This window comes from Coregonus clupeaformis, chromosome 3 (genome assembly GCF_020615455.1).
Source record: "Coregonus clupeaformis isolate EN_2021a chromosome 3, ASM2061545v1, whole genome shotgun sequence".
NCBI lineage: Eukaryota > Metazoa > Chordata > Actinopteri > Salmoniformes > Salmonidae > Coregonus > Coregonus clupeaformis.
Window position 1 is genome coordinate 8,378,044 of NC_059194.1, and position 27,923 is coordinate 8,405,966.

Genomic DNA, 27,923 nt, shown 5'->3' on the forward strand with positions numbered 1-27,923 from the left:
GTATCTTTATGATCAGGAGACTGAAGGAAGGTCCCTCTCCCTCGCTTTGTGGTGAAAGTGTGTCTGCGATGGGGTGGGGATGTTTAGTCCAGAGGATAATCGCCATACGCATTCTCGGAAAACGGCTGGACCATCAAAGGACACTGTAAACAAAACTTTAATATGTCTTTGGTCGAAATAATGATGCAAGTTTGTTTAACAACGATCATCCATCTCCATCCTTTAGAGATGAGTGTATCAAAAGTACTGTTTATTCTGAAATATACACAGAATTGAAATGGAAACGCTGACGATTAATACATACATTTCCCCCTCTGTGTAAACCTTATCCCCATTCCCAAGAGCTAAGTGCATTGTGACATACATCAAAAAGACTACGCCATTTAGATCTTGGGCTTCTCTTCTTCGCCATGTCTCAGTTTGAAACATTTCCCAGGATGGATACATCCTTTCTGAATGAAGTAATGAGCATTAGGGTTAGACTGCCGCAGAGCAACCACAACCTCCTTTGGCTGATGATTTAAACACACAGGGATGAATCTGAGCATTTTTTCCTTAGCCAAACAAGGGGAAATGCCTGGGAATTACCTGTTGGACCCGAGAGATCTTGGCGAGCCCATGCCAGGGCACAGGGGGCGTGGTGCAAAACGTTCATTTTAACAGACAAAATAGAGAGGCTAGGGAGGTGCCTCCAGGGAAAAGTCGCTAATTAATTCCACTTAGCTCAATTTTGTATGGTTTTCAGTGCTTATTGAATGAGAAGCGGCCCATGATGACAGTGTTAAGACATCTTCGTCTTCGCTACACAATACGCTTAAAGTATTGTAAACATGATGTTGTAGACGCAGTAAAAATTTGACACTATAGCTACAATTTGGCAGGGAGGAGTTTTTCCAATCCAGTCCTGACGACAATGATTTAAGTGAAAAGGAGCCCTTAACACAGTTTTTCCAAATTAAATGCAACATACCGTTACATCTGATTGCAGAAACAAGCGTCGCTCAGCTGGGTTGAGTTAACCATCAAAATGGTTCAATGACTTTTAATGCCAATGCTTTGCCTGGAAGGACAGCAGCACTCAATAATTGTCAAAAGGAAAGCGGAAATCCTGCAATACACAACACCTAGTTGAGCCCTTGTCTAAGGGCAGTAAAAAAATGAATGGAAAAAATAATTAGAATTTCAACTGCAATTGCACAGATGTGTTGCACTTTCATGACTCGATTCTCTCTCTCTGGCCTTATTGTCCGTTTGACTCATGATGGTGATGATGATAATGAATAATGGAAATGAATGGCCAAGTTTCCCTTTGAAGGCAACCAAATAAAAAAAAGCCTCGGCCTGGTAACTCATCATCTGGGCTGTCCCAGGCTGTGCCACTAGCGCAGGCAGACCCTGAACACAGAGCTGGCCTCTGTACTTACTCAAGCAGCCCAGGCTCGGCTCATCTGACTCCTATCAGACACTGGGAAAGGAGAGAAAAAAAGCAGGCTAGACTCACAGACTCACGGCCTGGCTGGCAAACCTGTCACCATTCAGGACGTCCAAATCATCCACGGAGATAAAACAGCTACAAAAACAACCCAGCAGTGACTTCATACGGAGAGGAGGGGGAGAAAGAGAGGTGATCTTCGATTAATGGACTAAGATAAGGAGAGAGTGAGAATGTTTACCAAAACTGGCCTAGATGATAACTCAAAAGGGGTTTGAGGTTTAGCGTTAATGGTATTATCCAAAACAGAGTCTCTTTTTTCCAAGTAATGTACAGAGCGAGCAAAGCCAAGGTGGCAGGTAAGATGACTCCCTCGTGTCCTGGAAAGTTTAACTTCTCCCAGGGAAGTTTGGGTCTGACCCATTTTTAGCGTCTCCCTCGGACCACTTGATTCATTCTGCTTTTGTGTCGTCCACCCCCCCCCCCCTTGGAGGGTTTAACCTTAGGTCACCACCAACTTCTTAATCAGCCCAGCACATGACCAGCCCTCTCAATCCCTACATAGCAGAGGGAAGCTCTCCCTGATACAGTATATTTGGATAGAGAGCTCACGACCAAATAGAGAGAACTATATCCTCATATGAAAGCCAGGACATCACTGGACAGATTGGGGGGGTGCAAAACACTTCTCCAGAAAATCCACACTTCAAAAGAACCCCTGTCTTAGACAGAATGGGAGTGAGGGGTGGAAGTAGGGGGGTGATGTGTGTGTGTGTGTGGGGGGGTACTTCAAGCTTACGGGGATCCAAGATGTTGAAATAGCATGTGGTGTGTTCTCTCCAAACATTATTGCTCTTTGAAAATGTGACTTTTCAATGGCCTCTAATTACTATCAGTTGGGTCGTAATAACTTGAACCAAATGAGTAAAAGGGAAGCAAGGGGATAGGGTCTGTGTTGATTAGTTGTCAGGGGGAAGAGCAGTTTCCTGGGTTGGCCAGAGCACTAAAAAAGGTCAAAGGGTGTACTGAGAGGTCGGAAGCCCAGTCAGGAAGGGTCAGAGTTCACCCCACACAGTCGTGGTTCTTTTTCCTCCCCAGAAAAATCACGGTTTAACCCCACCTCCCCAAAAAAATAATCATGTGATTTCTTCTCATCCCTATCATCTCTTATAATCTCATAACTCTCCCTGTTTGTTTACTGTCCCGCCATTCTCCTAATCCTTGTTTGACCAGAACACAGATGCAGCATTTGTGAGATTAGAAGCCGAACACATCCCAGGATAATGTCATTATTGAGTACAAAACTTAAGTTACTGAGCAACTTCTTACAATTGTATCAAGTTTGTACACCATTATAAAGCTATTTTTCAATAACACAGTAATTCGTGATTTGGTTAGTTTATTAGGTAGACCGCGTCACGAAAATGGTTTGATCCTACAGACAGTGAGTCACGTGGCCGTGGCTTGCTGTATAAAGCAGGCAGACAGGTATCGTGGCATTCATTTACCGTTCGATTGAACGTTAGAATGGGCAGAATGAGTGACCTAAGTGACTTTGAGCATGGTATGATCGTCGGTGCCAGGCGCGCCGGTTCCAGTATCTCAGAAAAACGGCCAGCCTCCTGGGCTTTTCACACACAACAGTGTCTAGGGTTTACCGAGAATGGTGCGACAAACAAAAAACATCCAGTCAGCGGCAGTCCTGTGGGTTAAAACAGCTTGTTGATGAGAGAGGTCGAAGGAGAATGGCAAGAATCATGCAATCTAACAGGCGGGCTACAAACGGGCAAATAACGGCGCAGTACAACGGCATCTCGGAACGCACAACTCGTCTGTTCAGAGGGGTTGGGTTAAATGCGGAAGACACATTTTAGTTGAATGCATTCAGTTGTGCAACTGACTAGATATCCCCCTTTCCCTTTCCTTGTCACGGATGGGCTATTGCAGCAGACGACCACACCAGGTTCCACTCCTATCAGCTAAAAACAAGAAGAAGCGGCTCCAGTGGACACGCCATCACCAACACTGGACAACTGAGGAGTAGAAAAACATTGCCTGGTCCGACGAATCCCGGTTCCTGTTGCGTCATGCTGATGGCAGAGTCAGGATTTGGCAGAAGCAGCATGAGTCCATGGCCCCATCCTGCATGGTGTCAACGGTACAGGCTGGTGGCGGTGGTGTAATGTTGTGGGGAATGTTTTCCTGGCACACGTTATGTCCCTTGATACCAATTGAGCAATGTTTGAATGACACACCTTGTAGAATCCATGCCTCGACGAATTCAGATTGTTCTGGAGGCAAAGGGGGGTCCGACCCGGTACTAGATGGGTGTACCTAATAAACTGTATATTATAGAATACACTACCAGTCAAACGTTTGGACACACCTACTCATTCAAGGGAGAGAATGCCAAGAGTGTGCAAAGCTGTCATCAAGGCAAAGGGTGGCTATTTGAAGAATCTCAAATATGAAATATATTTTGATTTGTTTAACACTTTTTTGGTTACTACATGATTCCATATGTTTTATTTAATAGTTTTGATGTCTTCACTATTATTCTACAATCTAGAAAATAGTAAAAATAAAGAAAAACCCTGGGTAGGTGTGTCAGAAACTTTTGCCTGGTAGTGTATATCTAACCCTTATCTTTTTATTAGATAAAGATACTTCATAATTCATTGGTGTTTTGAAAACATCAAAACATCAACTAGATAATATTCCATCCCTCAGAAGTCCTGGCCAACATCCCATAGCCAACCAACATTTTCATCCAGGGAAAACAGAGCTAACACTTAACTTCAAAGACTGGCCTGATAAGCCTGAACTGATAACCCTCACCCAGACTACTGAACTACAGCCATGGTGAGTGGGGGGCCAACTGTTTCTCTATAACAGTAACTCAATGGAAACTACTGCCAATATTTGAGAGAAAGGAGTACAGCTACACATACTGCATGTCCAGCCTGAGAACCATACAGGCTCATTAAAGAAGTCTCCAATAAATGAGGACGGCAAACAACCTCTGCACTCAGTGTCAGGGAAAGAGACTGCAACACCTCTGCAGCCACTTGACAGAGTGAAAAAGGGGGGAGAAGGTTAGTGGAGTGGAAGGGAGGAGGGGGAGAGTAGCACTTCAGCCGAATGGGAGACACAAGCCCCGGCAGCAGTCAGAAGCGGGGACACAGGGTCTACTGTTCCCATTGAGCGCTTTGTCTCTGGGCCTCTCTTGTTTTTCCTCAGCAAACCATGGTACAATGAAGGCGGCATGCTCCACTCCCCTCTCTGAGGCTGTCAATACTGGACCTATCAGGATCTGAATGGCCGAACCAGCCTTCCCATGAAAATCAAGTCAATGACCTGCTTCCCCGCTCCCCTTGTGAAGTGGGTGACTGAGGGGTTTTCTCACGTGTTTGGGGGCAGTTCGCCCAGCCCTGCGGCCCAATATAAAATGCATTAATTCCTTCTCTGTGAGCTCACCGTAAATTATTTGATTGTGGCTGATTCGACATAGTTTTCCTGGCTTCCCCAGAATAGGAAAACAAAATGCAGGGAATGTTAAGAAATTTTTCAACCAAACATTAACTTCACCCTTATGACCCAATCAAGTGGAAGAGACAGCTTTTGTCTACCTTTGCCCATCCAAGGAAAGTGCAACAGTGAAAGAAAAAAAGGAAAATAAATGTAAAGATTTTGCCAAGTTTTTGTCACGCTTTAAGGGCTGGTTTAGTCAAATGCTGTCAGATCAAGAAGACAGAAAGAAAACAGCCGCGGTTGCCTTATATAAAAAACACTTTCTCTCACAGCCAAGTCGGGAGAGTCCCAATACACAGAATTACACAGTTACTTTTAAAGGATTTGCATTTAAAAGATGGCATAGAGGCCTGAATGCAGGTCATTTCCCTGTGACCATAGAAACATTAGAAAAGGTGGAAAATTCAGTCCACTGAACTTTATTAAAGTGTCACTAATCAGAAGTGAAAGACACAGGGTTTTAGTGTTTGGGCAAACTTACAGAAAAACTCTGAAAAAGCTTAATGACCTGCTAAGAGCATTACTTTGAAAAGCCTTGTTGACGGCAGAGTATTTTTTTTTTACACAAATAAAGGACTCCTATTGCTCACTCCGAGAAAAAATGTATACCCTGAAAATGGCAAGAATTTGACTTAAATGTACAATTCTATTTTCAGTCTGGAGTTAAGAAAAGGATCCATTCCCACTGCTTTAAGAACAATACTAAAGGACTTCTGTCATTTCCTAACAACTTGAGGCTTAAAGCGAATTCTACAACAATGTTTTATTTGTGGTCGATATTATCACATATTGCAAATAAAACATATATAATTGAATTTGCTGGAAAACAAGCAGGAATAATGATGGGCCCCGTGTAGCTCAGTTGGTAGAGCATGGCGCTTGCAACGCCAGGGTTGTGGGTTCGATTCCCACGGGGGGCCAGTATAAATAAAAAATAAACATGTATGCACTCACTAACTGTAAGTCGCTATGGATAAGAGCGTCTGCTAAATGACTAAAATGTAAATGTATAACTGGGAAAAAAATGAATGACATATGAATACCTAATCCTGCTACTAATTTACAGATTGTCGATAACTGATTCTAAAGCATTCCAGCATTGGTTGCCCAAAGAAATCTCTGGATCCCAAGCAGAAAATGGCTGCGTTTAACAGGATAAAACTCAAAAGCATAATCCCTGGCTAACAATAGTGATGTTTGAAAGGACTCCTGTGAGTCCCGTTTGGTGTCTGCCAGGATGGCCGGTGTTTTACAACCACCGGCGGGGCTATGTAATCTCCTCTCAATGGCCTACGAGCCACAGACCCGGAGAGAGACCTCCAGATGAGACTCTATCCTTCTATCTCTCCATCCATCCATCTGACCAGCAAATCCCCAGCGACGGAGAGCCAGCCTCATTTCCATCCAACTCTGATGGAGGTCTAGTAATCGCAAAGAATGAAACCAGACCGCGGAATAGACTATTATGAAGATATGGAGAGAGAGGGTGGGGATTGAGGGGAGAGGATGAATCAACATTGGTGCGAAGGATTAACAAGAGCTTCTGATCTTCGCTACTTGTGCTAATCATACCACCCTAAATTAATCATCCTGGGAGTATTTTTATTAGCGCTGATTTGGGTAAGAAATTAATTAATGTGGTATTCGAATTGATGTATGTAGAGTGGAAAAACAACAACAACAATGGGATAATGATCAGAGGCTAATTTATGTCATAATGATATGAATGGGACATCAGATGACTAGCATGCTTAATGAGCAGGAAAAATAGGGCTTTTTGAAGATTAGAGGATCTAAAATGGGGTGGAAGGGTGCTATCCACTGCTTGTTCTTTGCATAATTTTTGCATAATTTATACTTCACCAAGCATTGTAGTAGCCTACATCACAACAGAGTTGCATACTGAATGCTTTCCATGTCATAATTCCTTTCAATGTTATATTCAGTAGCGTAAGTGAATGGGGGGAAAAAATCAAGACAACAGTATAGTCAAAACCATATGTCCAAGATTAACACTGATAAACATTTCCTTCTTAATTTTGCAAATCTTAGAGGCAGACAAGTTTTTACAAATCCAGATCTTAAGAAGCACAACTGTCACCATGGCCCTAATGCCAAACAGTGCAGTGTCTGCAAAGCTGCTATGAAACCTAATGCAGCAGTCAGACAGGGCATTTGACTGTCAGAGGGAAAAATGCCCTTCTCTGATTGACTCCATATGACCAATAATGCCAAGACATCAAGCGAGGGCAACCACCTTTTGGCCTACTTACTAGAATCTTGACAGTAGGATGGTATATGATCTTGGTGAATAGAGATTAGGTTTCAAAGACACATCTGAATCTGATGTGTGTTTACTATTATGGCCAGACCTCATTCTCAGCCAATGAACACAGCCAATGAATATGAATGATATATGGAGTAGTGTGATCTCTGTACCAAGGAAGGTCTGGGGCTAACTTTGGGATAACATGCCTTTCATCACGTCTGTGCTATTTGACCTAGCACTAACACACATTTTCCTATTATTAAAGCTGCAATATGTAACTTTTCCGGTGACCCGACCAAATTCATATAGAAATGTGAGTGATAGATCTGTCATGCTTATTGAAAGCAAGTCTAAGAAGCAGTAGATCTGTTCTGTGCGTGTTATTTCTATGCTTCCCGTTCTTCAGTTTCATTTTTGCATCTTTTACTTTCGGCATTGTACACCAGCTTCAAACAGCTGAAAATACAATATCTTTGGTTATGGAAACAATATTTCACAGCGGTTTAGATTGCTTGTTTTGTCACATAAACTATTAGAATTTTTGCAACCAGAAAATGGCGGAGCAATTTCTGCATAGTGCACCTTTAATCTACAGAATGTACAAATAATTGTAATACTTTAAGTTGTCGCATTTTCAGAATAAAATGTTTAAAGGTGTGAAGACTTAAAAAGGTGTAATGACTGTGACTTTACGAAATCAAAATGGAACTTAAAGTTCATAAAGTTGCGCCCACCACCTGGGCCTGAGTAGAATCATAATGTGATGTGCATATGACAACATTACTTGCTCCATGGGCAACCTATCAGAGACAAAAGGAGCACACAGAGCTGTTTTATGGGCCGGCCTGCAGTGAAGCATGATGGGAAGTAATAACCACATCATTATTAACAGTGTGTCAGCCTTGTCACACGTCAGACGCATAAAGACGCCATGGGTAGATCAGGCTCTGCCAGTCTCCAGCACTGTAGGGCCCTGTCACACACACACAGCTGGCACAGTGGTTCAGCTGCCAAGGGACATTGCTTCCGCTAATGCTGCAGGCTCTGCCAAGGCAAGCCAAATGTCACTACAGTCACTGGTAACCTGACCCTTTGCAGTGTGAATGTTCATCACCTTCCCTCGCGGAATTAACTCATAATCAAACCAAGACTGAGGCAACAAATACGTCTTTATCTCATTTATGTGTTACTAGAATCATATTAATGTAATTTTTTATGTAATCAATTTCACGCCAATACTCAGAATGGAGACTAGAGTGCAATGGGAGTATGTGTCTGTTTATAAGGTAGAGGAATACGTTTGGACAAGGAAATCCCATCCTTTAGAAAGGAATGCTGCCTGATCTTATCAACCACCTGGCTCTAATGGAGGGGCAGCTCCAGAATGATAACACAGACTGGGACTTGTAGGTTTTTGCTGTGTGTTTTACCACAGACCAAGTCCAGAAGGTTAAAACCAACAGCACAGATCCCGAGATAGATATACATGAGTAGTACGTGGTCACTTTTAATGTATGATTACAGTGATGTGCAGGGAAACTACACCCAATGTATGATTACAGTGATGTCCAGGAAAACTACTCCTAATGTATGATTACAGAGCATGACGTCCAGGGAAACTACTCCCAATGTATGATTACAGCGCATTATGTCCATGGAAACTACTCCCAATGTATGATTACAGTGCATGATGTCCAGGGAAACTACTCCCAATGTATGATTACAGTGCATGATGTCCAGGGAAACTACTCCCAATGTATGATTACAGTGCATGATGTCCAGGGAAACTACTCCCAATGTATGATTATAGTGCATGATGTCCAGGGAAACTACTGCAAATGTATGATTACTGTGATGTCCAGGGAAACTACTCCCAATGTATGATTACTGTGATGTCCAGGGAAACTACTCCCATTAAGAGCAAACTTCATTAGGAAGTTCCTATCAACAGGGGAGATATCAGAACACAATGCTTCAGCCAGCATATTTTGCCTGTTGGACATTGCATGCTCCTTCTGCCAATAAATAGGGCATTCTTGACTTAACCTCTGTTAAGTGTGATAAACATACCTGCATTCGCACGCATTCGCACACACACACCAATGGAATCAGATACAATACAGCTGGTCTAATTAGGCCACTCCAGCCATAGGAAAAGTTGAGGGGGAAAAAATAGTACAAATAGCACAATGTCAACGTGTGTAATCGAAAGCAGAGGGACTGTTTCTGTGTCCCAACATACGGAGCACAAACAGTAAAAAGTTTCCCATTGCTCCTTGTGATATTGTCCGGTTTAATAAAAGCATCACTTTTGCCTGACAACAAAGCTCAGAGAGAGCTGCTTAGGTACCCAATCAGGAATGAGAGCCTGAGTCACGTTGGCTGGCCCCAACATTGCTGCCCCGAAAAAAGTGCTTCACCCAGATGTTTTCAATTAGGCAGTCTTACCAGAGGGGGGAGAAAAAGGCTGCACTCACCAAAATGGCAGAGAGGAGAGCTCTGTTTCTCACTCAAACTGGAGACATCAATTGTTAGAATTGTGTAAACAAAAGTGTTGTTTTGTTATTAAGGCAAGGTTTATTTGTTGCCGTGCGAATTCAAACCATTTGTTTAAAGTCTAAAATAGTCTTATCTCCATTTTTCAATATAAATCGTGCAGCGAACCTTAAAATCTTCTTTAGAAACTCTTGGAGACTACAAACTCGTTTTGGGAGAATAGCTTTTGAAAAATATCTCACAAGCCAAAGTTGTCTGCTTGATTCAGCTCACTTTTAATATAGCATAATATGGTTTATCTTTAGTGAGCATTACTTCAGTCATATGAAAAGGCCAACATATTTTCAAGAGTAGTTCCTCTTTTATCAATTGCCAAACATGCCATAACTATTCAGTTACACGCTGGTGTGCATGTATAATGAAAGCTAATAAAAAGTGAATTTAGAGAGATGCTTCAAAGCACACATGCACGCAACCCTCCCCCCCTCCCCCCCCCCCACTACTCCATACATAATTTTAAAGTAAACACCAGCCAACACTGTAAAAACTGGTAAAGCTTAAATCACCCTTCACCGTCAAAACCTCCTGACACAGCCAGGACACAGTAGACTGCTCTGCACCTTTTTCCCCTCTTAATGGAAACCTCCTAAAATAAGAGGGAAGACAACAATAACATGAACTTTCTTCTCTGGTACCAGTCTCTCTCCTTGTCTCCAGGCCTGACGCTGCTAAACTCGCTCTGGCCCTCTCCCACAGCTCAAACCTCAATCCCCCCTCCTCCTCTCCACCTCCCTCCTTTTCCCCCATCTCGCTCTCCACTCCTAAATTATCTGTCTGCCTGCGGGAGATAGCCTTCCTGCCCCAAATCCTCTTTCCCCCCTCTCGTTTGATGTCACAGGGGTGGTGGCGTGACTTAATGGCACTTAGAAGGTGCTGATGATATAGGGTCTGGGAATGAAGATCTCTAAAAGTACAGGAGCGTTTTTCTTTCAAGATAAAATGGAGATGCAGTGTACTTTTGTCCAGAGAAAACAATGGAGGTCTAGGGGGAGGTGTGTGTGTGTGTGTGTGTGTGTGTGTGTGTGTGTGTGTGTGTGTGTGTGTTTGTTGCAGTGTCAGTCACGTGTAGAACAAATCATTCCATAGCTGGGATCCATTATTACTGCATTGAAAATGAGCCAAAATCAACCTCCCCTCCCCCCCACACCTCTCCCCAATCTTCCTTGCACATTCTCTTTCTCTGACTCCTAACTTCTTACTAGTCTAAGTAGTGGAATCTTTTTTACTGGAATTGGACAAGATTTACAGTAACAGTTCCTTTACAGACCAGTCAAGTTTAGTGGACTTGAGCAGCATAGCTATTACAATAACTATATTGTAGATGACTACATTAGTATCCTATTACTACACAGTACTATCATGAGAGCAACTTTAATAACAGAAAGTAAACAACACCTGAAGACACAGTTTATCAGCTTGATCCAGTTTCTATATCGGCTGGATGCTAACAACGTGTTACACCTACACCAGTGAGCCAATCAAGACATTCCTATTCAAAGTTACTCAGTAAGCCTATGGCCCTGTTGTTGTTTGATCATTTGTTCCATAGACCAAAGCAGCAGGACATTCCCAGTGGACCCGATAGTAGATCAGCCTCTGTGCTCGGACCATGTGTGCTGAAGACTAGGAATTACCTGCAAATGAGACGTGACAATCAAACTCCCAGAACCAGAGAAATGTATCTCTGAAGTAAAAATAAAGTCCATGCGAGCGTGCACAGCTCTCGCCACATTCATTTATTATTCTAACTGAAAACCTGTGCTCTCTTTGGAAGACGACCGAGTCAAATGGAGGAGCAGGATGAGGCAGCAGACAGAGAAGACCGTTTAAAGACCGTTTAAAAAACGTTTTGAAACATATGGTCAGTCTGTGGTCTGAGGTTGACCCTTTGTTGACATTAGTCGACCTAATGTAGTGCTTATAGCATTTATTTTCAATGACACTTCTATTCTATTAATAAAACTACTGAATTGATGTGTGCTAAAATGCTAAATATAAGTTTGATCTGCAATTTTGTCTGCTTTTTATGGTGTCTATACAGTACGGGGGTGGGGGGGACAGAGATAGAGATAGAGAGAGAGATAGAGAGATAGAGATAGTGAGAGAGATAGAGATAGAGATAGAGAGATAGAGATAGTTAGAGATAGAGAGATAAAGAGAAATAGATAGAGAGACAGAGAGATATTTATAGAGAGATATAGAGATAGAGAGAGAGAAAGAGAGAAAGAGAGAAAGAGACTTAGCGACACATGGCCTGGATAAGGACCTACAGCCTTGTTTTCAACATGAGCCCTGAGGGTATCATCGTTGCTAAACAAACGCTCATTGTGAGCCGCGATTGCCGCTAGCTTTGAAACCAGGCGAGATAGAGAGAAAGTTTAACAAGTAAACAGAGACGGCTTACTGTGGCTTCTGTGTTGTGGGGACATGCCCCACAATGCTATCACTGGAACAGCATTGATATTGTAACAGTTACAGTAATTCTTCCAGGGGGAATGCTTTAAAGTGGTAGCATGAAAACTGGAGTGTTGGTTTCTTGGCATAGAAGATAATATGTGTGAACTTGAACACAATATTTGACCTCTACCCCTGTAATCCACCTATTAAATAGAACACTGAAAACTAAATAATAGGGCAGCTGTGTGTGTGTGTGTGTGTGTGTGTGTTTCTCCCTGCATGCATGTGAGGAGGGGTTTATAGTTTGTGTCTCATAAAAGACAGGCACTTAGAGAGTCTCCCGTTTGTCTCAACTTTGGCCTCAGAGAGGACCACCTACATGGGAGGACCAGCATACGCATCAACTCCATGAAGGCTGTGAGGAACCTGGCGATGACCGCTACAAAACACATGTCCAGCCAATTTAATTTACCCCATGAATGTACTGTTCTGCTCGCCTCAGAAACCCTTCATCCCCCATACCAACAAACATATCATATGGTACCAGGGCAGCGCAGCCCTCGCTCTACCTTGTTGACCTGCCTGTAGAGGTTTTGTGTTTCATAGTGCTTTTTCCTATCTACACAACATCAAGCACTCCACCCGCCACTAATGCCCTAATCACATTTCCTCAGGGTTCAAGTCAGAGGAGTTTATCGGACCTGGGTTCAAATAGTAGTTGTTTTCTTTCAAATACTTTGAGCATTTGATTGAGCTGAATCAAGCACAGCTAAAGTATTTAAAATACTATTTGAACCCAGGTCTGGTTTAAGTGTGCTGCACTGACACCAAGCATGTAAAGGCATTCAAGGTTGAGTCGCAGTCTATTTCATATCCAGTAAGTATGCTTCAAACAGCGGGGTAACATTAATAAACAGTCTGTTTTCCCAACTGTTTCGAAGTGTACAAGACGATAGAGGGTTATTGTCTGGACAAAACGTTCCTTGCAGAGGAGAGGGGGAATATAGAAAAAGAAAGTGTGAGGAAGAGAAAGATGGGAGGGAGAAAATAAAGAAGAAAGGGGGTCAGCTCCACTGTCCTGAGTAAAATAAACACTAATAAGACTTGTCTATCTAGCCTAGCCATCTGCATTCCCCTGTTGCGATGTCCAGAACACCAGAACACCAGGCCACCGGAACACCAGGCCACCAGGCAGAATGCTGATGCCCCCCTCCTCAGTTTGTGAGATGATCCGAAACGTATCCCAAGTATTCTTTTTTTCGTCAGGGAGGAGGGGGTCTAATACACAACCCTAAATCTGTCAGTGAATGACGCTGGCACAGACAAAAAATAACAAAGCCCACTGAATCAGTGTCAGAGCGGAGCAACACTATATCTGTGAAGGCTAAACAAAGGAAGGACTGTTGCGGTCGGCAGTGTTTATTTCCAGAGGGAACAATGCTTTCGGGGGGGCAAGAAGTGATGTAGCACTTCAGGCTCTCTCCTAAAAGATCCTTTATTCTTTTTCACAATGAGCAAAATAAAACAATTAAGGCTGGAGCTGGAGGGAGTGGGCTTGAGAGTGTGAGAGTGGAGAGAGAGAGAAGGGCAGAGAGTGGAGAGAGAGAAGGGCAGAGAGTGGAGAGAGAGAGGAAGAGCCAGAGAATGAATAGAACAGAGAGAGAGAGAGAGAGAGAGAGAGAGAGAGAGAGAGAGAGAGAGAGAGAGAGAGAGAGAGAGAGAGAGAGAGAGAGAGAGAGAGAGAGAGAGCGAGAGCGAGAGAGGGGGAAAGAGGGGGAAAGAGGGGGAACAGACAGGGAGGGAGGGTGAGAAAGAGTGAGTGAGAGAGTGGAAGACATAAAGAGAGCGAGGGCCAGACACCCTGACCAATATTGACTGAAAGGTCAAGCAATAAACCAGGTTGTTACAACATGTTCTGAAGCAGGTTGTTACAACATGTTCTGAAGCAGGTTGTTACAACATGTTCTGAAGCAGGTTGTTACAACATGTTCTGCTATCAAAGCAAACTCTAAATCCCAAAAGACAGAAACCAAATCAACAATCAATGGCAATTATACTCACTTAATCTGATACCAAGAGGCATTTTCAAAACAAGTCAGCGGCAACTTCTGTTTCATAACAAGCTCAGCGCTATGTCAGGTTGTTTATGATACCAATCATTGATACGGCATACTCAACTGAATTCTTTGTTCTAGTCTTTCCAAAACATTGTGCACAGTGCAAAGCACAAGAAAAGCGGTTGTCAAAGTTCTCTCAATAATCAATACGAATACTTATAAAAGGCTAATGGATTTAAAGCTGAGAAAGTGAAAGCCTCTCCCTCTTTAGGGACCTTAAAAGTTACGCTTTCATTTTGAAATGTATCAGTCTAAAACCCAAACCTTAGCCTGTCAGATGCCACACTGCTGAGCAGTACCTGAGACTGCTTTAAAGAAGGCCATATCACCCACAGGAAAGGCAGTTTAAAACCAGCAAAGTGACTGAGCTTTTACACTTTAATAAAGAGAGTGCCTGTCCAGTCATGGGGTATGTTTAAGTCATCTCTCAGAGGACAGAACAGTATAAAACGTCACTGGACTTTGAGAACAGGGTTTGTACAGGGAAAACGTAAGAAATGTGTTAAGCATTATTTCTCTCATTATGTCGACTGCAGAGTTTTCAAAAGAAGAGATTAGTATCTGCCGTGCTGTGGGCAAAATGGGAGAGCATTTGATATCCCCATTTGACCATACTAACATTAAGTTAAATGACTTAACGCGATTTTGCCAAATCTGTGATTTTAATCATATTTGAGTTTGCCTCCAAATAACCGATTATTGTATTGGATTTCAATTTCAGTATTTGTAATGGTTCAAGTGGTATCCACAAAAACTGTCAAAGCATCCGATTACTGTCATACTCTTAGAGTGTTTCAGGATAGGCCCTTTGCCAGCAACTTCCAAAGCAATAATAAAAAACACATTTTCTTAAAGGAAGCAGCAGTGAAATCTTTTCTGGTTGCGCTCAGAAAACTCAAATTTATAAATGCGTATCATCAAGCCTGTAATAACATGAAATTCTAGGTTCCAGTTGAAATTTCCAAAACACATATATAGCATATAGAATCACATTTGTTTTTCATTTGAGGAGTGGCTAGGGCTTAACCACCCAAAGCTGGGTTTACAGTTTCAGCGCTCAACTTCAGAGAATTTAACTCCACCCCCAAGGGAAGGATAAAACGAAGAGCAAGAGGTGCATTACATAATGCAAACTGAATAGAGAGCTTAGGTTTCAGTCTTCCAGATATTTTCCCCTTCTTCTCTCCCCAAAAATCTTTTCACAATCTTAGGAGGTCATGCAATTTTAATGGTCACATATTGCCTGCAGAGCCCGGCCCAGTGGTGGAGGAGAGTACCACAGGAACACCCTTAAACCAAAAGAGCCTCAGGCTCCAAACTCCAACGTGATATTGGCCTGATATAGTCTACCTGCACTAACTCATCATTATATTTTCATTGTGCGTTCCATTACTACCTATAGAAATCTATAAAAATTAATCATGGAACTTTATCATATGAAGCAACCCAGCATGATTAATGCCTGCAAAGAGCAAAAGTGTTAAGTTTTGATTTGTGTAGTTCTTATTCACTGATAAGAATATCCAAGTTCAAAACAGCATGAGCACAGCAGAAACACAGGATACGAGGCACTCATTTCCCCTCCCAGAAAACACAGACAAACGCTAGAAGGATTGTTATGGCCAGTCCTTTTTGGGAACTGGAACAATACAATTATCTTGCCAAAGACCAAGGCCTACTTACTCATATCCAAGGCAATTTAGATTTAATGTAACACAGAACTTTCAGCAATATATTTAAAAAAGGAATGTAATTAATGTGCGTACGAATGCACTAGGTAGACCTGTTTTATGTGCGACTTGGATATTTTCCTTTCACTCCCAGGTTTTCCAGTCGAAACCTTGATCTCATTTCATTTAATCCCACTAAATGACTTCAACGGCTGTATGGGTTCAGATTGTCTGGAAGCCATCGACCACAATACGAAAAAGCCATTGCCCTAGAATAAGAGAAGATAAATAAACGCGCTACTAACCTCAGCTCTCTGTGTCCTGGGCTGACTGGCGTCCGTCTCGATGGCGTACACATCCACCAGGTAGAGGTCAGAGCCCTGTTCCCGGTCCAGCTCGGCCACGGTCTGGATCACTCCAGTATGACGGCCTATGGTGAACAGGCGTCCCACGGCCTTGCCTCCGCTGCGGACCGACACTATGAAAAACTCCACCTTGGTGGCTGAGCCCCTGGGGCTGGAGGCGTCCAGGGAGATGACGTTGGTGCCTGGTGGTTGGCCCTCTTTCAGGATGGTGATGTACTTGGGCTGGGAGAAGACGGGCCCATCAGCGCCCTGGAGGATTATGGCGAGCTCGGTCCTGGAGGTCTTCCTGTCCGAGCCGTGGTCGGTGGCCGACACGGTCAGGCTGTAGATGAGGCGAGACGGCACCAGCTGTGAGGCCAACCGGATATCCCCGCTGTAGCGGTCCATGATGAACGTGTCCGAGTCCCCCTTCACCAGCTCGTACTCCACCTCGCCGTTGGAGCCCTCGTCGGGATCGAACGCCACCACCGTCGTGAGTATGGAGCCGATGACTATGGTGGACTCTGCGACCAGAGCATTCTGGGAAACAAACTTGGGGACATTGTCGTTCAGATCCGTCACCCATATTGTGACATTCTTCAAGGCAAAGCGCCGGAATTCCACAGGAACTGCCTGGTCAGTGGCTTTAACTGTCAACTCAAAGAGATTGGAGAACTCTCTGTCAATCTCCTTGTTTGTGTATATGAGGCCACTACTGGGGTCAATGCTGAAGTGACCTCCCCTGGGTGTCTGTTGAACTATGGAGTATTCCAGCTGGCCGTTGATGTCTGCATCTGTGTCATGAGCAGTGATTGTCATTACTGATGCAGAGAGGGGCATATTTTCAGGAATGGATTTAAAAATGTCACCGGGGGTAAATATAGGAGGATTGTCATTGAAATCTCTGACATGAATGACCACAGGAATTGTTGAGGACCTTGGTGGTCTCCCATTGTCCTTTGCAGTGATATTCAGTTTGTAAAAAGACTGAGTTTCAAAATCCAGCTTTTTTACTAGGAAGATGCTCCCTGTGTTGGGGCTAATGCTAAATGTCCCATGGTTGTTTGTGGCTGTGATGCTGTATGTTATGTCTGTGTTATGACCCGAATCGGAGTCTGTGGCTGTCACTGAGGCCACCAGCGCTCCAATCCTCATATTCTCCAGAACATCCACAGATATGGCAGATTTGAGGAAGGAGGGGGAGTTATCATTCTCATCCAGGATGCTAATGCTGAGCATACAGGAGGAGGAGAGGGGCATGGTTCCAGAGTCAACAGCCATAATTTTTAATGAGTAGGAGGATGTTGCCTCATAGTCCAGCTTTCCCACTAGTGTGACCTGTCCAGAGCTGCCGTCGATGGTGAACTGGCTCTCCTCGTTGCCCTCCTTTATGTGGTAGCGGACCAGTCCGTTTCTGTTCTCATCCACATCGACGGCAGACACCCTCAGCAGCTGCGTCATGTTCTGGGCCGACTCGGAGATGGAGGCCTGGTAAATGTCTTTGGTGAACTTGGGCGGGTTGTCATTGATGTCTTGGATGTAAACCTGCACTTTGGCCTGGTCTCTCAGAGGCTTGGGGAGCCCCTGGTCTGAGGAGACTACTGTAAAGCTGAACACTGCAGCGCCTCTCTGTCTCATTAGTGACTCACGGTCCAACTGCAGAGTACTGGTCAACTCCCCCGTGATAGCGTTCAGCTCAAAGTTGGGCTGTGGAGTCTCAAACGTGTACCTGACCTCACTATTGGGGCCAAAGTCCTTATCCACTGCAAACACTCGCCCTACCAGCAACCCTCTCTTCTGCTCTTCCTCAAAGTGGAACACATAATTAATGCTGTTAAAGAGGGGACGATTGTCGTTCACGTCATCCAGAATTACACTGACATTGACACTGGCACTTAGTGGCTCTACTGCCCTGTCTGTGGCCACCAGCACTAAGTTATATCTGTCCTGGACCTCTCTGTCTAGTTCAGCCTTAATATACAACTGCCCGTCCGGAAAGATCCCAAATATGTTGGCTGTGTTCCCGTCAACTATGTCATACATAACCTCCCCATTCAGGCCTGAGTCTTTGTCGGTGGCTTCCACCTTAAAAAAGCGACTGTTGACAGGTTCAGACTCTAAAATAATGACCTCGTATGAGAGCTGATCAAACATGGGAGAGTTATCATTGACGTCGTACACGCTGACTGTTAGCATTAGACTGGATGTGAGCAGGGGGACCCCCATATCAGAGGCCAGGACCTCCACCTGGTAGGAGCTTGTGGTAAGCTCCAGCGGCCCTGTCAGTGTGATAAGCCCATGTTTCTCATGGATGTGGAACAGGCCTTTGGGGTTCTGCTTGAGGCTATAGACCACCATGCCACTGGTTCCCTCGTCAGGGTCTGAGGCTTTAACCTGGAATATCAGATGCCCTGTGCTCCAGTTCTCCACTGCACTGACATGCTCGGTGGTGTGGATAAAATGGGGCGCATTATCATTTAAATCCTTGACTGTGACGTTGACGAGGGCCTCGCCCGTTACCTCCCCACCTCTGGCTATGACTTTGAGTTGATAAAAAGACTGCTCCTCTCTGTCTATCTGACTGGATGCTTTGATTTGACCTGTCGCACTGCTGACAGTAAATAGCCCCCTCTGGTCCCCTGAGGTGATTAAATATGTGATATTTGTATTCAGATCAACAGTGGAGGCAGATACAGTACCAATAACTGTGCCAATGCCCACATTTTCAAACATGACAAAACTGTAGGCATCCTGATTAAAGGTAGGGGGGTTGTCCTGTGTGTCTATGACATTAATGGTGACGATGGCCTGGGTGTGTGAACGGAGTCCACCACCATCTGCTGCTGTCACCTGCAGCTGGTAGGCTGTCTTCTCCTCTCTATCTAGCGGCACCTGAGTGGTGATTTTACCCGAGTTACTATCAATGTGGAATTTAGATGTGTCTCCAGCGGTTATGATATACTTCACTGTGCCATTTCTCCCCAGGTCAGGGTCCGTGGCTAATGCAGTGGTTACGAATGAGCCTGTGGGTTCATTCTCTTTGACATTGGCAAAGTACTGGACTGGGTAGAAAACTGGACTATTGTCATTGATATCACTCAGGGTGACATTTACTTTACCAATGGAGTGGAGAGGGGGACAGCCGGCGTCTGTAGCCTGGATGTAAAGTAAATAACTCCCTTGGTCCTCCCTGTCCAGTTCTGTGGCTGTGCTCAACCTGCCTGATACAACATCCAAGTGGAACAACTCTTGTACACTAGACGGGGTCTCCGGGTCAAAAGAGAACCGTATAGTTCCATTGGCCCCAAGGTCATCATCTGAGGCTGACAGCACTAGGAGCTCACTACCGGCCGGAGAGTGCTCCACCAGGAACACATGATACGTGCTCTGTGTAAATGTGGGCACTTGGTCATTCACATCAGTTATGTTGACTATCAATTTAGTGTAGGAGATTTTGGGCTGCAGCCCCTGGTCTTTGGCACTGATGTTGAGCACTATTTCAGATGCTACTTCCCTATCCAACAAAGTGGCGCTGGTAACCAGACCACTGTTTTCACTGATGGCAAACCAGCCCAAACCGTTTCCAGACACCAGGGAGTAGCGAAGGTTGGCATTCTGCCCGGAGTCGCCATCTGTTGCAGAGACCCCTTTAATGTAGCTGCCTTTTGGAATGTCTTCACTGATATCTACTCTGTATAGGGCTTCCTGGAATATGGGCGGGTGGTCATTGATATCATTCACAAAAATAACCAGGCTGGCAAAAGAGGACCTGGCCATGGGTTTGCCATTGTCTGATACAGACACAGTCAGGTTGTAGGAGGAAATGCGCTCTCTATCTAGAACACTAGCCACTTTGATCAAGCTTAGGTTGGGAACTGGGGAAGTGTGCACTTCAAAGTGTCTCTGCTCATTGCCCCCCAATATTGAGACAGATATATTACCATTGGCTGTGGGTGAGTCGGAATCTGAGACTGTCAATAAGGCTACCACTGTACCAATCTGAGCATTTTCATCAACAGAGGCAAACTTAGATGTGGTGGGGAAATATCTAAATTTCACAACTGGGTCATTATCATTGACATCCAGTAGTTTGATAGTGGCCTCTGATCTACCTGACAGAGAAGGTACACCATTGTCCATAGCATGAATAGTCATAGAGTATTCTTTCTTACTCTCATAATCCAAACTTTCTTTTATAATGATGGTACCTGCTTTAGGATCGATTTGAAAAGGTGTTCCCTCATCTAAAAAGTACCTGATGTCTGCATTAGCTCCCTCATCTTGGTCCGATGCTGTTATTTGCAGAACACTATAACCAACTGCTGCATCTTCAAAAACACTAGTTTGATATTGGTCATGATCAAACATAGGGGGGTTGTCATTGATATCTTGAATAGTTACATTTACTTGCAGGTACCCAAACTTTTTAGGGTCTCCTTTGTCCTCCACTTCAATCAAGAGTTGGTAGAAGGGAGTTATTTCCCTGTCCAAGCCTCCAGTTGAAACGAGGTGCAAGAATGCCCCCTCTCCACTAGGATTGACTGTAATATCCAAACGGAATTTCCTTTGCTCGTTGCCATTGACTATTCTGTAGGTGGTGTGATCCACTCCATTACTCCCAATGTCCGAATCTGTAGCGGTGTCCAGAATCACTTGTCTGCCACTGGTGGCGTCCTCTTTAAACGAAACTACAATTGATGCGTCGGGAAACACTGGCGAATTATCATTTATATCCAGTACAACAATCCTAACTTCGGTAGGATAGGTAGGTTGGCTGGAGAGGACCACCACATTGATGACATTACTTTGCAAAATCTCCCTGTCAATCACAGAAGAGGTGTAAATGACTCCAGTTGTGCCGTTAATTGCAAAAAGTTTGTGGTTTTCACTGAAGCGATAGGTGAAGCTGGGCCTCGTCTCTATCGTTCCCACGTAGGTACCAATCGGTTGTTCCTCCAATACCTGAAACTCTTGACGGACTTGACTGGATGAAGAATATTGCGACAGAGTCCATAGCATCAATAAAATCAAATGGAACCGGCCTAAACCCCTACCTGTGAGCGCCATGGTCAAAATCCCAGTCCACCTTTATTTAAAAAAGTCCATGACGAAGATGCATCAACTTTATTCGAGTTTGGGCAACACTAAAGCATTGTATTCCAATATTGAGCGACTCACTATGATAATTCCAGAAATTATAAGGATACTGTTTGAGTACCCTGAAGTATTTTCTCCCGTATCTAGATGTAGTAATTGAATCCTTGGGATGCAATGAATCCGCGGTGCTCGGACGTCCCTTGCTTGTCAATTAAGTTTCACCACTACTCCCCCTGTAGCAAAACGCATCGTCTGTGAGCTGCAATTCATGATGGTTCATATGCGCAATACAATTACTGATGAATAGGAACTACAAAAGTGAAAAAAACATGCCAATATTAACTCCTCTCCGTAGTCAAAAGTGTATCCAAAAGTTAAAAGTGATTCAATAATTGTATTTATAGACAACGGAAAGCCAGGCACAAATACTCTCAGCTGTACCAATGCAATGTCCCGTGGAATAACGGTGCAGAAGCTTCCGTCATATACGCTTAGGTCCATAGTAACTTAGAACAAAGCTCGAGTTAGGCAAACTCCCTCCCACCTGTGATCCCATTGGATAACGGTGCTCCTGCGCGCCCTACTTGCCTTCCTTTCTATTGTAAACCGGAGCCCTTGTCGTGGCTTGTGGAGGTGAACGTCAATCAAACTAAAGAAAGGTCATTATGCCATGAGAGACAGGTAATGAGTGCACCGTTAGTTTGTAACAAATGTAGTTTATTAGGTTACAATCTGGAATGCACTGATCTACCTAAACCACATAGTTAGGCCAGGTTGATTAGAAAAGTATCTAGTTTAAACTCAATAGAAAGTCTACCAATTGCATGTATCATATAGTCACACATTTTAAACATAGATGTTACCCAATGCATCTTGTTACTCTTAATGTAAAAATGCAAAACAGGATTGCAATTTGGAAATGTATCAATATACAGACAGTATCAAGTGTCTTCTTATGAGGTAGAGTTTACATATGTGTATGTAGCGCCATCTAGTGTCTTAATTAAATCATCAAGCAGCAAGAGGGTAAAATAATACTCCACCTATGTTTGATAAAAGCCAATATGCAGCTAAAACATCACACATACTGTAGTTTACTAACGTTCCAATAATATTCTTAAGTGACTGAATAGATGACTCCAAATACCAAAATGACTCCAATATGTTATTAGTATGTAACATTAAACATTTTAACTTTCAATTGGCTTGTCATGTGACTTTACATATATGTGTATCTTCAAAAGGTCTGAAAGACTCACTAAACATATAAAACATTTCATACTGAACCATTACAGTGTCTGTTCAATTGTGGCAGTCATATGTGACCATTTGCGCAGTGAGGTCTTGATCAGTACATACAATTGAAGTCGGAAGTTTACATACACCTTAGCCAAATACATTTAAACTCAGTTTTTCACAATTCCTGACATTTAATCCTAGTAAAAATTCCCTGTCTTGGGTCAGTTAGGATCACCACTTTATTTTAAGAATGTGAAATGTCAGAATAATAGTAGAGAGAATGATTTATTTCAGCTTTTACTTCTTTCATCACATTCCCAGTGGGTCAGAAGTTTACATACACTCAATTAGAATTTGGTAGCATTGCCTTTAAATTGTTTAACTTGGGTCAAACATTTCCAGGAGCCTTCCACAATATGTTGGGTGAATTTTGGCCCATTCCTCCTGACAGAGCTGGTGTAACTGAGTCAGGTTTGTAGGCCTACTTGCTCGCACATGCTTTTTCAGTTCTGCCCACAACTTTTCTATAGGATTGAGGTCAGGGCTTTGTGATGGCCACTCCAATACCTTGACTTTGTTGTCCTTAAGCCATTTTGCCACAACTTTGGAAGTATGCTTGGGGTCATTGTCCATTTGGAAGACCCATTTGCGACTAAGCTTTAACTTCCTGATTGATGTCTTGAGATGTCTGTAGCTCAATTGGTAGAGCATGGCGCTTGTAACGCCAGGGTAGTGGGTTCGATCCCCGGGACCACCCATACGTAAAAATGTATGCACACATGACTGTAAGTCGCTTTGGATAAAGCGTCTGCTAAATGGCATATTATATGTTGCATCAATTTATCCACATAATCTTCCTTCCTCATGATGCCATCTCTTTTGTGAAGTGCACCAGTCCCTCCTGCAGCAAAGCACCCCCACAGCATGATGCTGCCACAACGGTTGCTTCACGGTTGGGATGGTGTTCTTCGGCTTGCAAGCAACCCCCTTTTTCCTCCAAACATAACGATGGTCATTATGGCCAAACAGTTCTATTTTTGTTTCATCAGACCAGAGTACATTTCTCCAAAAAGTACAATCTTTGTCCCCATGTGCAGTTGCAAACCGTAGTCTGTCTTTTTTATGGCGGCTTTGGAGCAGTGGCTTCTTCCTTGCTGAGCGGCCTTTCAGGTTATGTCGATATAGGACACGTTTTACTGTGGAAATGGATACTTTTGTACCTGTTTCCTCCAGCATCTTCACAAGGTCCTTTGCTGTTGTTCTGGGATTGATTTGCACTTTTCGCACCCAAGTACATTCATCTCTAGGAGACAGAACGCGTCTCCTTCCTGAGCGGTATGACGGCTGCGTGGTCCCATGGTGTTTATACTTGCATACTATTATTTGTAAAGATGAACGTGGTACCTTCAGGCGTTTGGAAATTGCTCCCAAGGATGAACCAGACCTGTGGAGGTCTACAATTTTTTTCTGAGGTCTTGGCTGATTTCTTTTGATTTTCCCATGATGTCAAGCAAAGAGGCACTGAGTTTGAAGTTAGGCCTTGAAATACATCCACAGGTACACCTCCAATTGACTCAAATGATGTCAATTAGCCTATCAGAAGCTTCTAAAGCCATGACATCATTTTCTGGAATTTTCCAAGCTGTTTAAAGGAACAGTCAACTTAGTGTATGTGAACTTCTGACCCACTGGAATTGTGATACAATGAATTATAAATTTAATAATCTGTCTGTAAACAATTGTTGGAAAAATGACTTGTGTCATGCACAAAGTAGATGTCCTAACCGACTTGCCAAAACTATAGTTTGTTAACAAGAACTTTGTGGAGTGTTTGAAAAACAAGTTTTAATGACTCCAACCTAAGTGTATGTAAACTTCCGACTTCAACTGTAGATGTGCAGAAGAATCAAAGAGGACATGACTCAACCATCTTAATTGAATTACAAACAGGATGGTTGGCATAGACTGCATGGACTGACAGCCAATGCATGCACCCATTCAGTGTTCCAGTAGCCTACCAGACAGAGACAGACCGTATCAAAGCAGATTAGCTTCCCACACTGTCTTTCCTGCCTGACAGCCAGCCAGTTAAACTGATTATGCTAAGCCTGAAGCTTGCAGGATTCTTTTAACATCAAAAATCATCTTGTTATTGTGTTTGTGCTATAAAAAAAAAAAACTTGGACCGATGTCTTCATGAGCTATTTCAAAGTTGACGGTTTTCAGTCCATATGGGGAGTCGAACCCCAACTCAGATGACTAGTTGACCCAAGTCTTACCTCTTGTAACAATCAGCTTGGATCTCAAACTAAGTTACAATTTTAAAGTTCAAGGAAATACTTTGTCAGTATGAGAGCAACAAAAACAAAACAGACAAAGTGTTATAAAGTGAGCAAAAATAAGCATAGTCACAAAATCAGAGTTTCAAACAAATAAAAAATGCACTTTCTTTAAATTAGAGTCCAAAATAAAAGTTCAAATAACAAATAGAATCCCAACCAAAGGTCTTAATATCCAACTAAATAAGGAAGTCCAAAATCCAATCAATCAGAGTTCAGAGAGCACAGATGCTTCAGAAGGCTCACCGTTCATATAGCCTTACAATACCAACACAAATGTACTCCTTTGATGGATAAGAATAATCCACAAAAATGTGCAATATATTCCTAATTGTCTATATTTTTTGGCTATGGTGGCCATCTTTGATTTGTTGTTGCAAATAATGTAGTCAGGCAGATACATCACATAAACAGCATGGAAAGGTTTAATCTAGCCTTGTATCTGTCTATGTGCCTATCACCTCACACTTGTGGCAGTGTCACACTCTTTTGCCCTCAGTCACTGGAGTCATGAGATTTCTGTTATTGAGCAGTGACTTTGGTTTCTTTAACTTTAACATCTCAATGTACACAGTATGGATTTTTTTTTAAAGCAGGGACAATATAACCTTATCCCAGTGATCATCTGTTTGATAGCTATGGCTATTGCATCTAAGCACATCACCACAACACTTGTAGATGTTTCTCTACCTATCGTCTCAGAATCGCAAGTGATTGATCTGATTACCTTGTTTGACCCCCTCAAGGACTGGAATACTGTAGCCTGCTTCCTTTTAAAAACACATGAGCACAACCCTGCAGGACATGTACTCGTAAAATCTGTCAACATACAGTAAAGCCAAGGCCCAGTAATAAAGATCAAACGCAGCAGTCAATGAGAGGATGAAGGAGTGCCATAATTCAAAACAGACATGATGTGCCTCATTGAAAACTTTTACTGTCATCAGCCGACAGAATGGGTCTAAAAGGCGAAGCGTTAACTCAATGGGAGAAGTACACATACAGTAGGAACATACTGTTAATAAGATTCTAGTCATTATTTTAATTCAAACATAGTTTCAAGGCCTTCTTTCACCTCAATCTTCAAGTAGACACGGAGAGTAAATCATTCGTTGTACAGTAGAATAATTTATTTGAGTGTTCAAGCAAGGGCAGAATAAGTTCAAATGAAAGTCACAAAAGGTTATTGTACAACCAGGAAGCACGAGCCAGTGAAACACAAGTCCCCCTTTTCAAATAACCAGTGTGTGAACGGCCAGGCATTAACGCTGACAGTGGATCTATTGCGTGTCTGTATTTGTTTAACATGCCTCCAGGTTTTAAATTGTCGTCCATGCTTTCTCAGGGATTTTCCCTGGACCCCTCATTGTTAAGTAAGTTGTAAGGGCCTCCTGTTACCCAACAAGGTCTGTTTTTCCCGTGGCGTACAACCATGAATTTCCATCTCCCTGGCCAGTTGTGCTAAGCAGGTCTCAGCACCGGGATATAAATATCAATCAGCCAACTCGTTAGAATACATCTGTGGTGCAGGTACAAGAGATCATTTGTGTGAGAGCTCACTGAACAATCCTCTGTAAGTCTTTTTTGGAGGAAAACCAGAATATTGTGGTCATATTTTCTTGAAATATCCCACTTGTGTAGAGTCTAACATTACATAGACATTTTTTCTTTAGACTGGAGGTGACTGGGCGTGAGGAGATGTGGAAAGGAGTAGAGAGTGTTTTGCATGAACCTTAGTGTCCATCCAGAAATAAATGTTATTCATTAAATCCATGCAGCACCAAAACCTGTCCCTATGTCGGCATTTGCCCGCCAGATGTCGCCATTGTATCACCATGCAAAACAACTTCATACTCAAACAATACCAGAGAAGTGTGCTTGTAATGTTTTTTTCATCTTTACCAGGCCTCCATCCATGCATAGAAATGTAATTTAAACCCTCCTATTACATGCATTTACTATTGTTCCATTGACAAAAATGATCATATTTCAAGATAAGATAATGATGGTGATTAGACAGATCACAATCTTTTATCCCTTTGAAAACAATCTGAAACTTTAAACCCAGCGCAGAGTAGTTAGGAGGACAGTGACAAATAGCTGCAAGTGGAGTGTGGTTCTGTTCATTAGGTCCGTATCCATTTCACACTCGCATTGGGGGTGGATAATATGGATTCCTTGGATGACCCTGAGTAGAACTTCAGTAAAAATCCCTGAGGTGCAGTGTGAGGATAGCTTTAACCAATGTCATATTCAAGTATCTCATGTATGCAGCTCCTGTGACCATGCGAAGGGACTTGAGATGGATAGGCATATTATTACAAGGTCATTGAAAAGAAGAAAGTGACATTTTCAAAAGGCACCTCACAGTAGGTGCTATAAAAGAGAAACTGTGCAAAGAGAAACAGAGAACTGCACACTATATAATGCTTGTTGAGTTGATAGTATATAAAGATTACAGCTACAGTTAAGCATTCATATGGAACATGAAGAAGACATTGTCTTCCCAGTATTCGCAATCCATTTAAGAGCATGATAATGCTGTGTTTTGTGTATTCACTTTGTTTGTAGTATCTGCAAATGTAATAATTTGTTGGACATTGTGTGATCGCAGGAGACGTGTAAATCCATGTAAGTGTTTTAAAAAAATGTGTATCTGTAAATACGTTTGAGGCTTCGTCGTAGCTCATCAAGGGTTTAGGAATACAAAGTTGTGCTTGGTGTCATAAACCACCACCCTTACCCCTCCACAACCACAAAATGTTGATATGAAGAAAACTGCAGTGGACCTGTTGTATGCCACGTCAAGGGCAACGTTGTTCAAGCCATAAAGATATTCCATTAAGCAAGAATTGCGGTTAGGGTTTTTATTAGGGCAGTACATCAACTCTGATGTTTACAGCATTCTTAATTACCATTCATTAATGACAGT

General features: G+C 43.0%; 1 protein-coding gene across 1 annotated transcript in view; it reads right to left on the minus strand.

Annotated features, from left to right (window-relative positions):
* Positions 1-21,838, minus strand: part of LOC121541796 (protocadherin Fat 4-like) — a 96,853-nt gene extending 75,015 nt beyond the window's left edge. Inside the window, exon 1 of the mRNA XM_041851102.2 lies at positions 16,278-21,838. Within this exon, the coding sequence (XP_041707036.2) occupies positions 16,278-21,383 (5,106 nt within the window). The 5' untranslated portion in view covers positions 21,384-21,838. The remainder of the gene's footprint in view (positions 1-16,277) is intronic.
* Between the last annotated feature and the right edge of the window lie 6,085 nt (positions 21,839-27,923).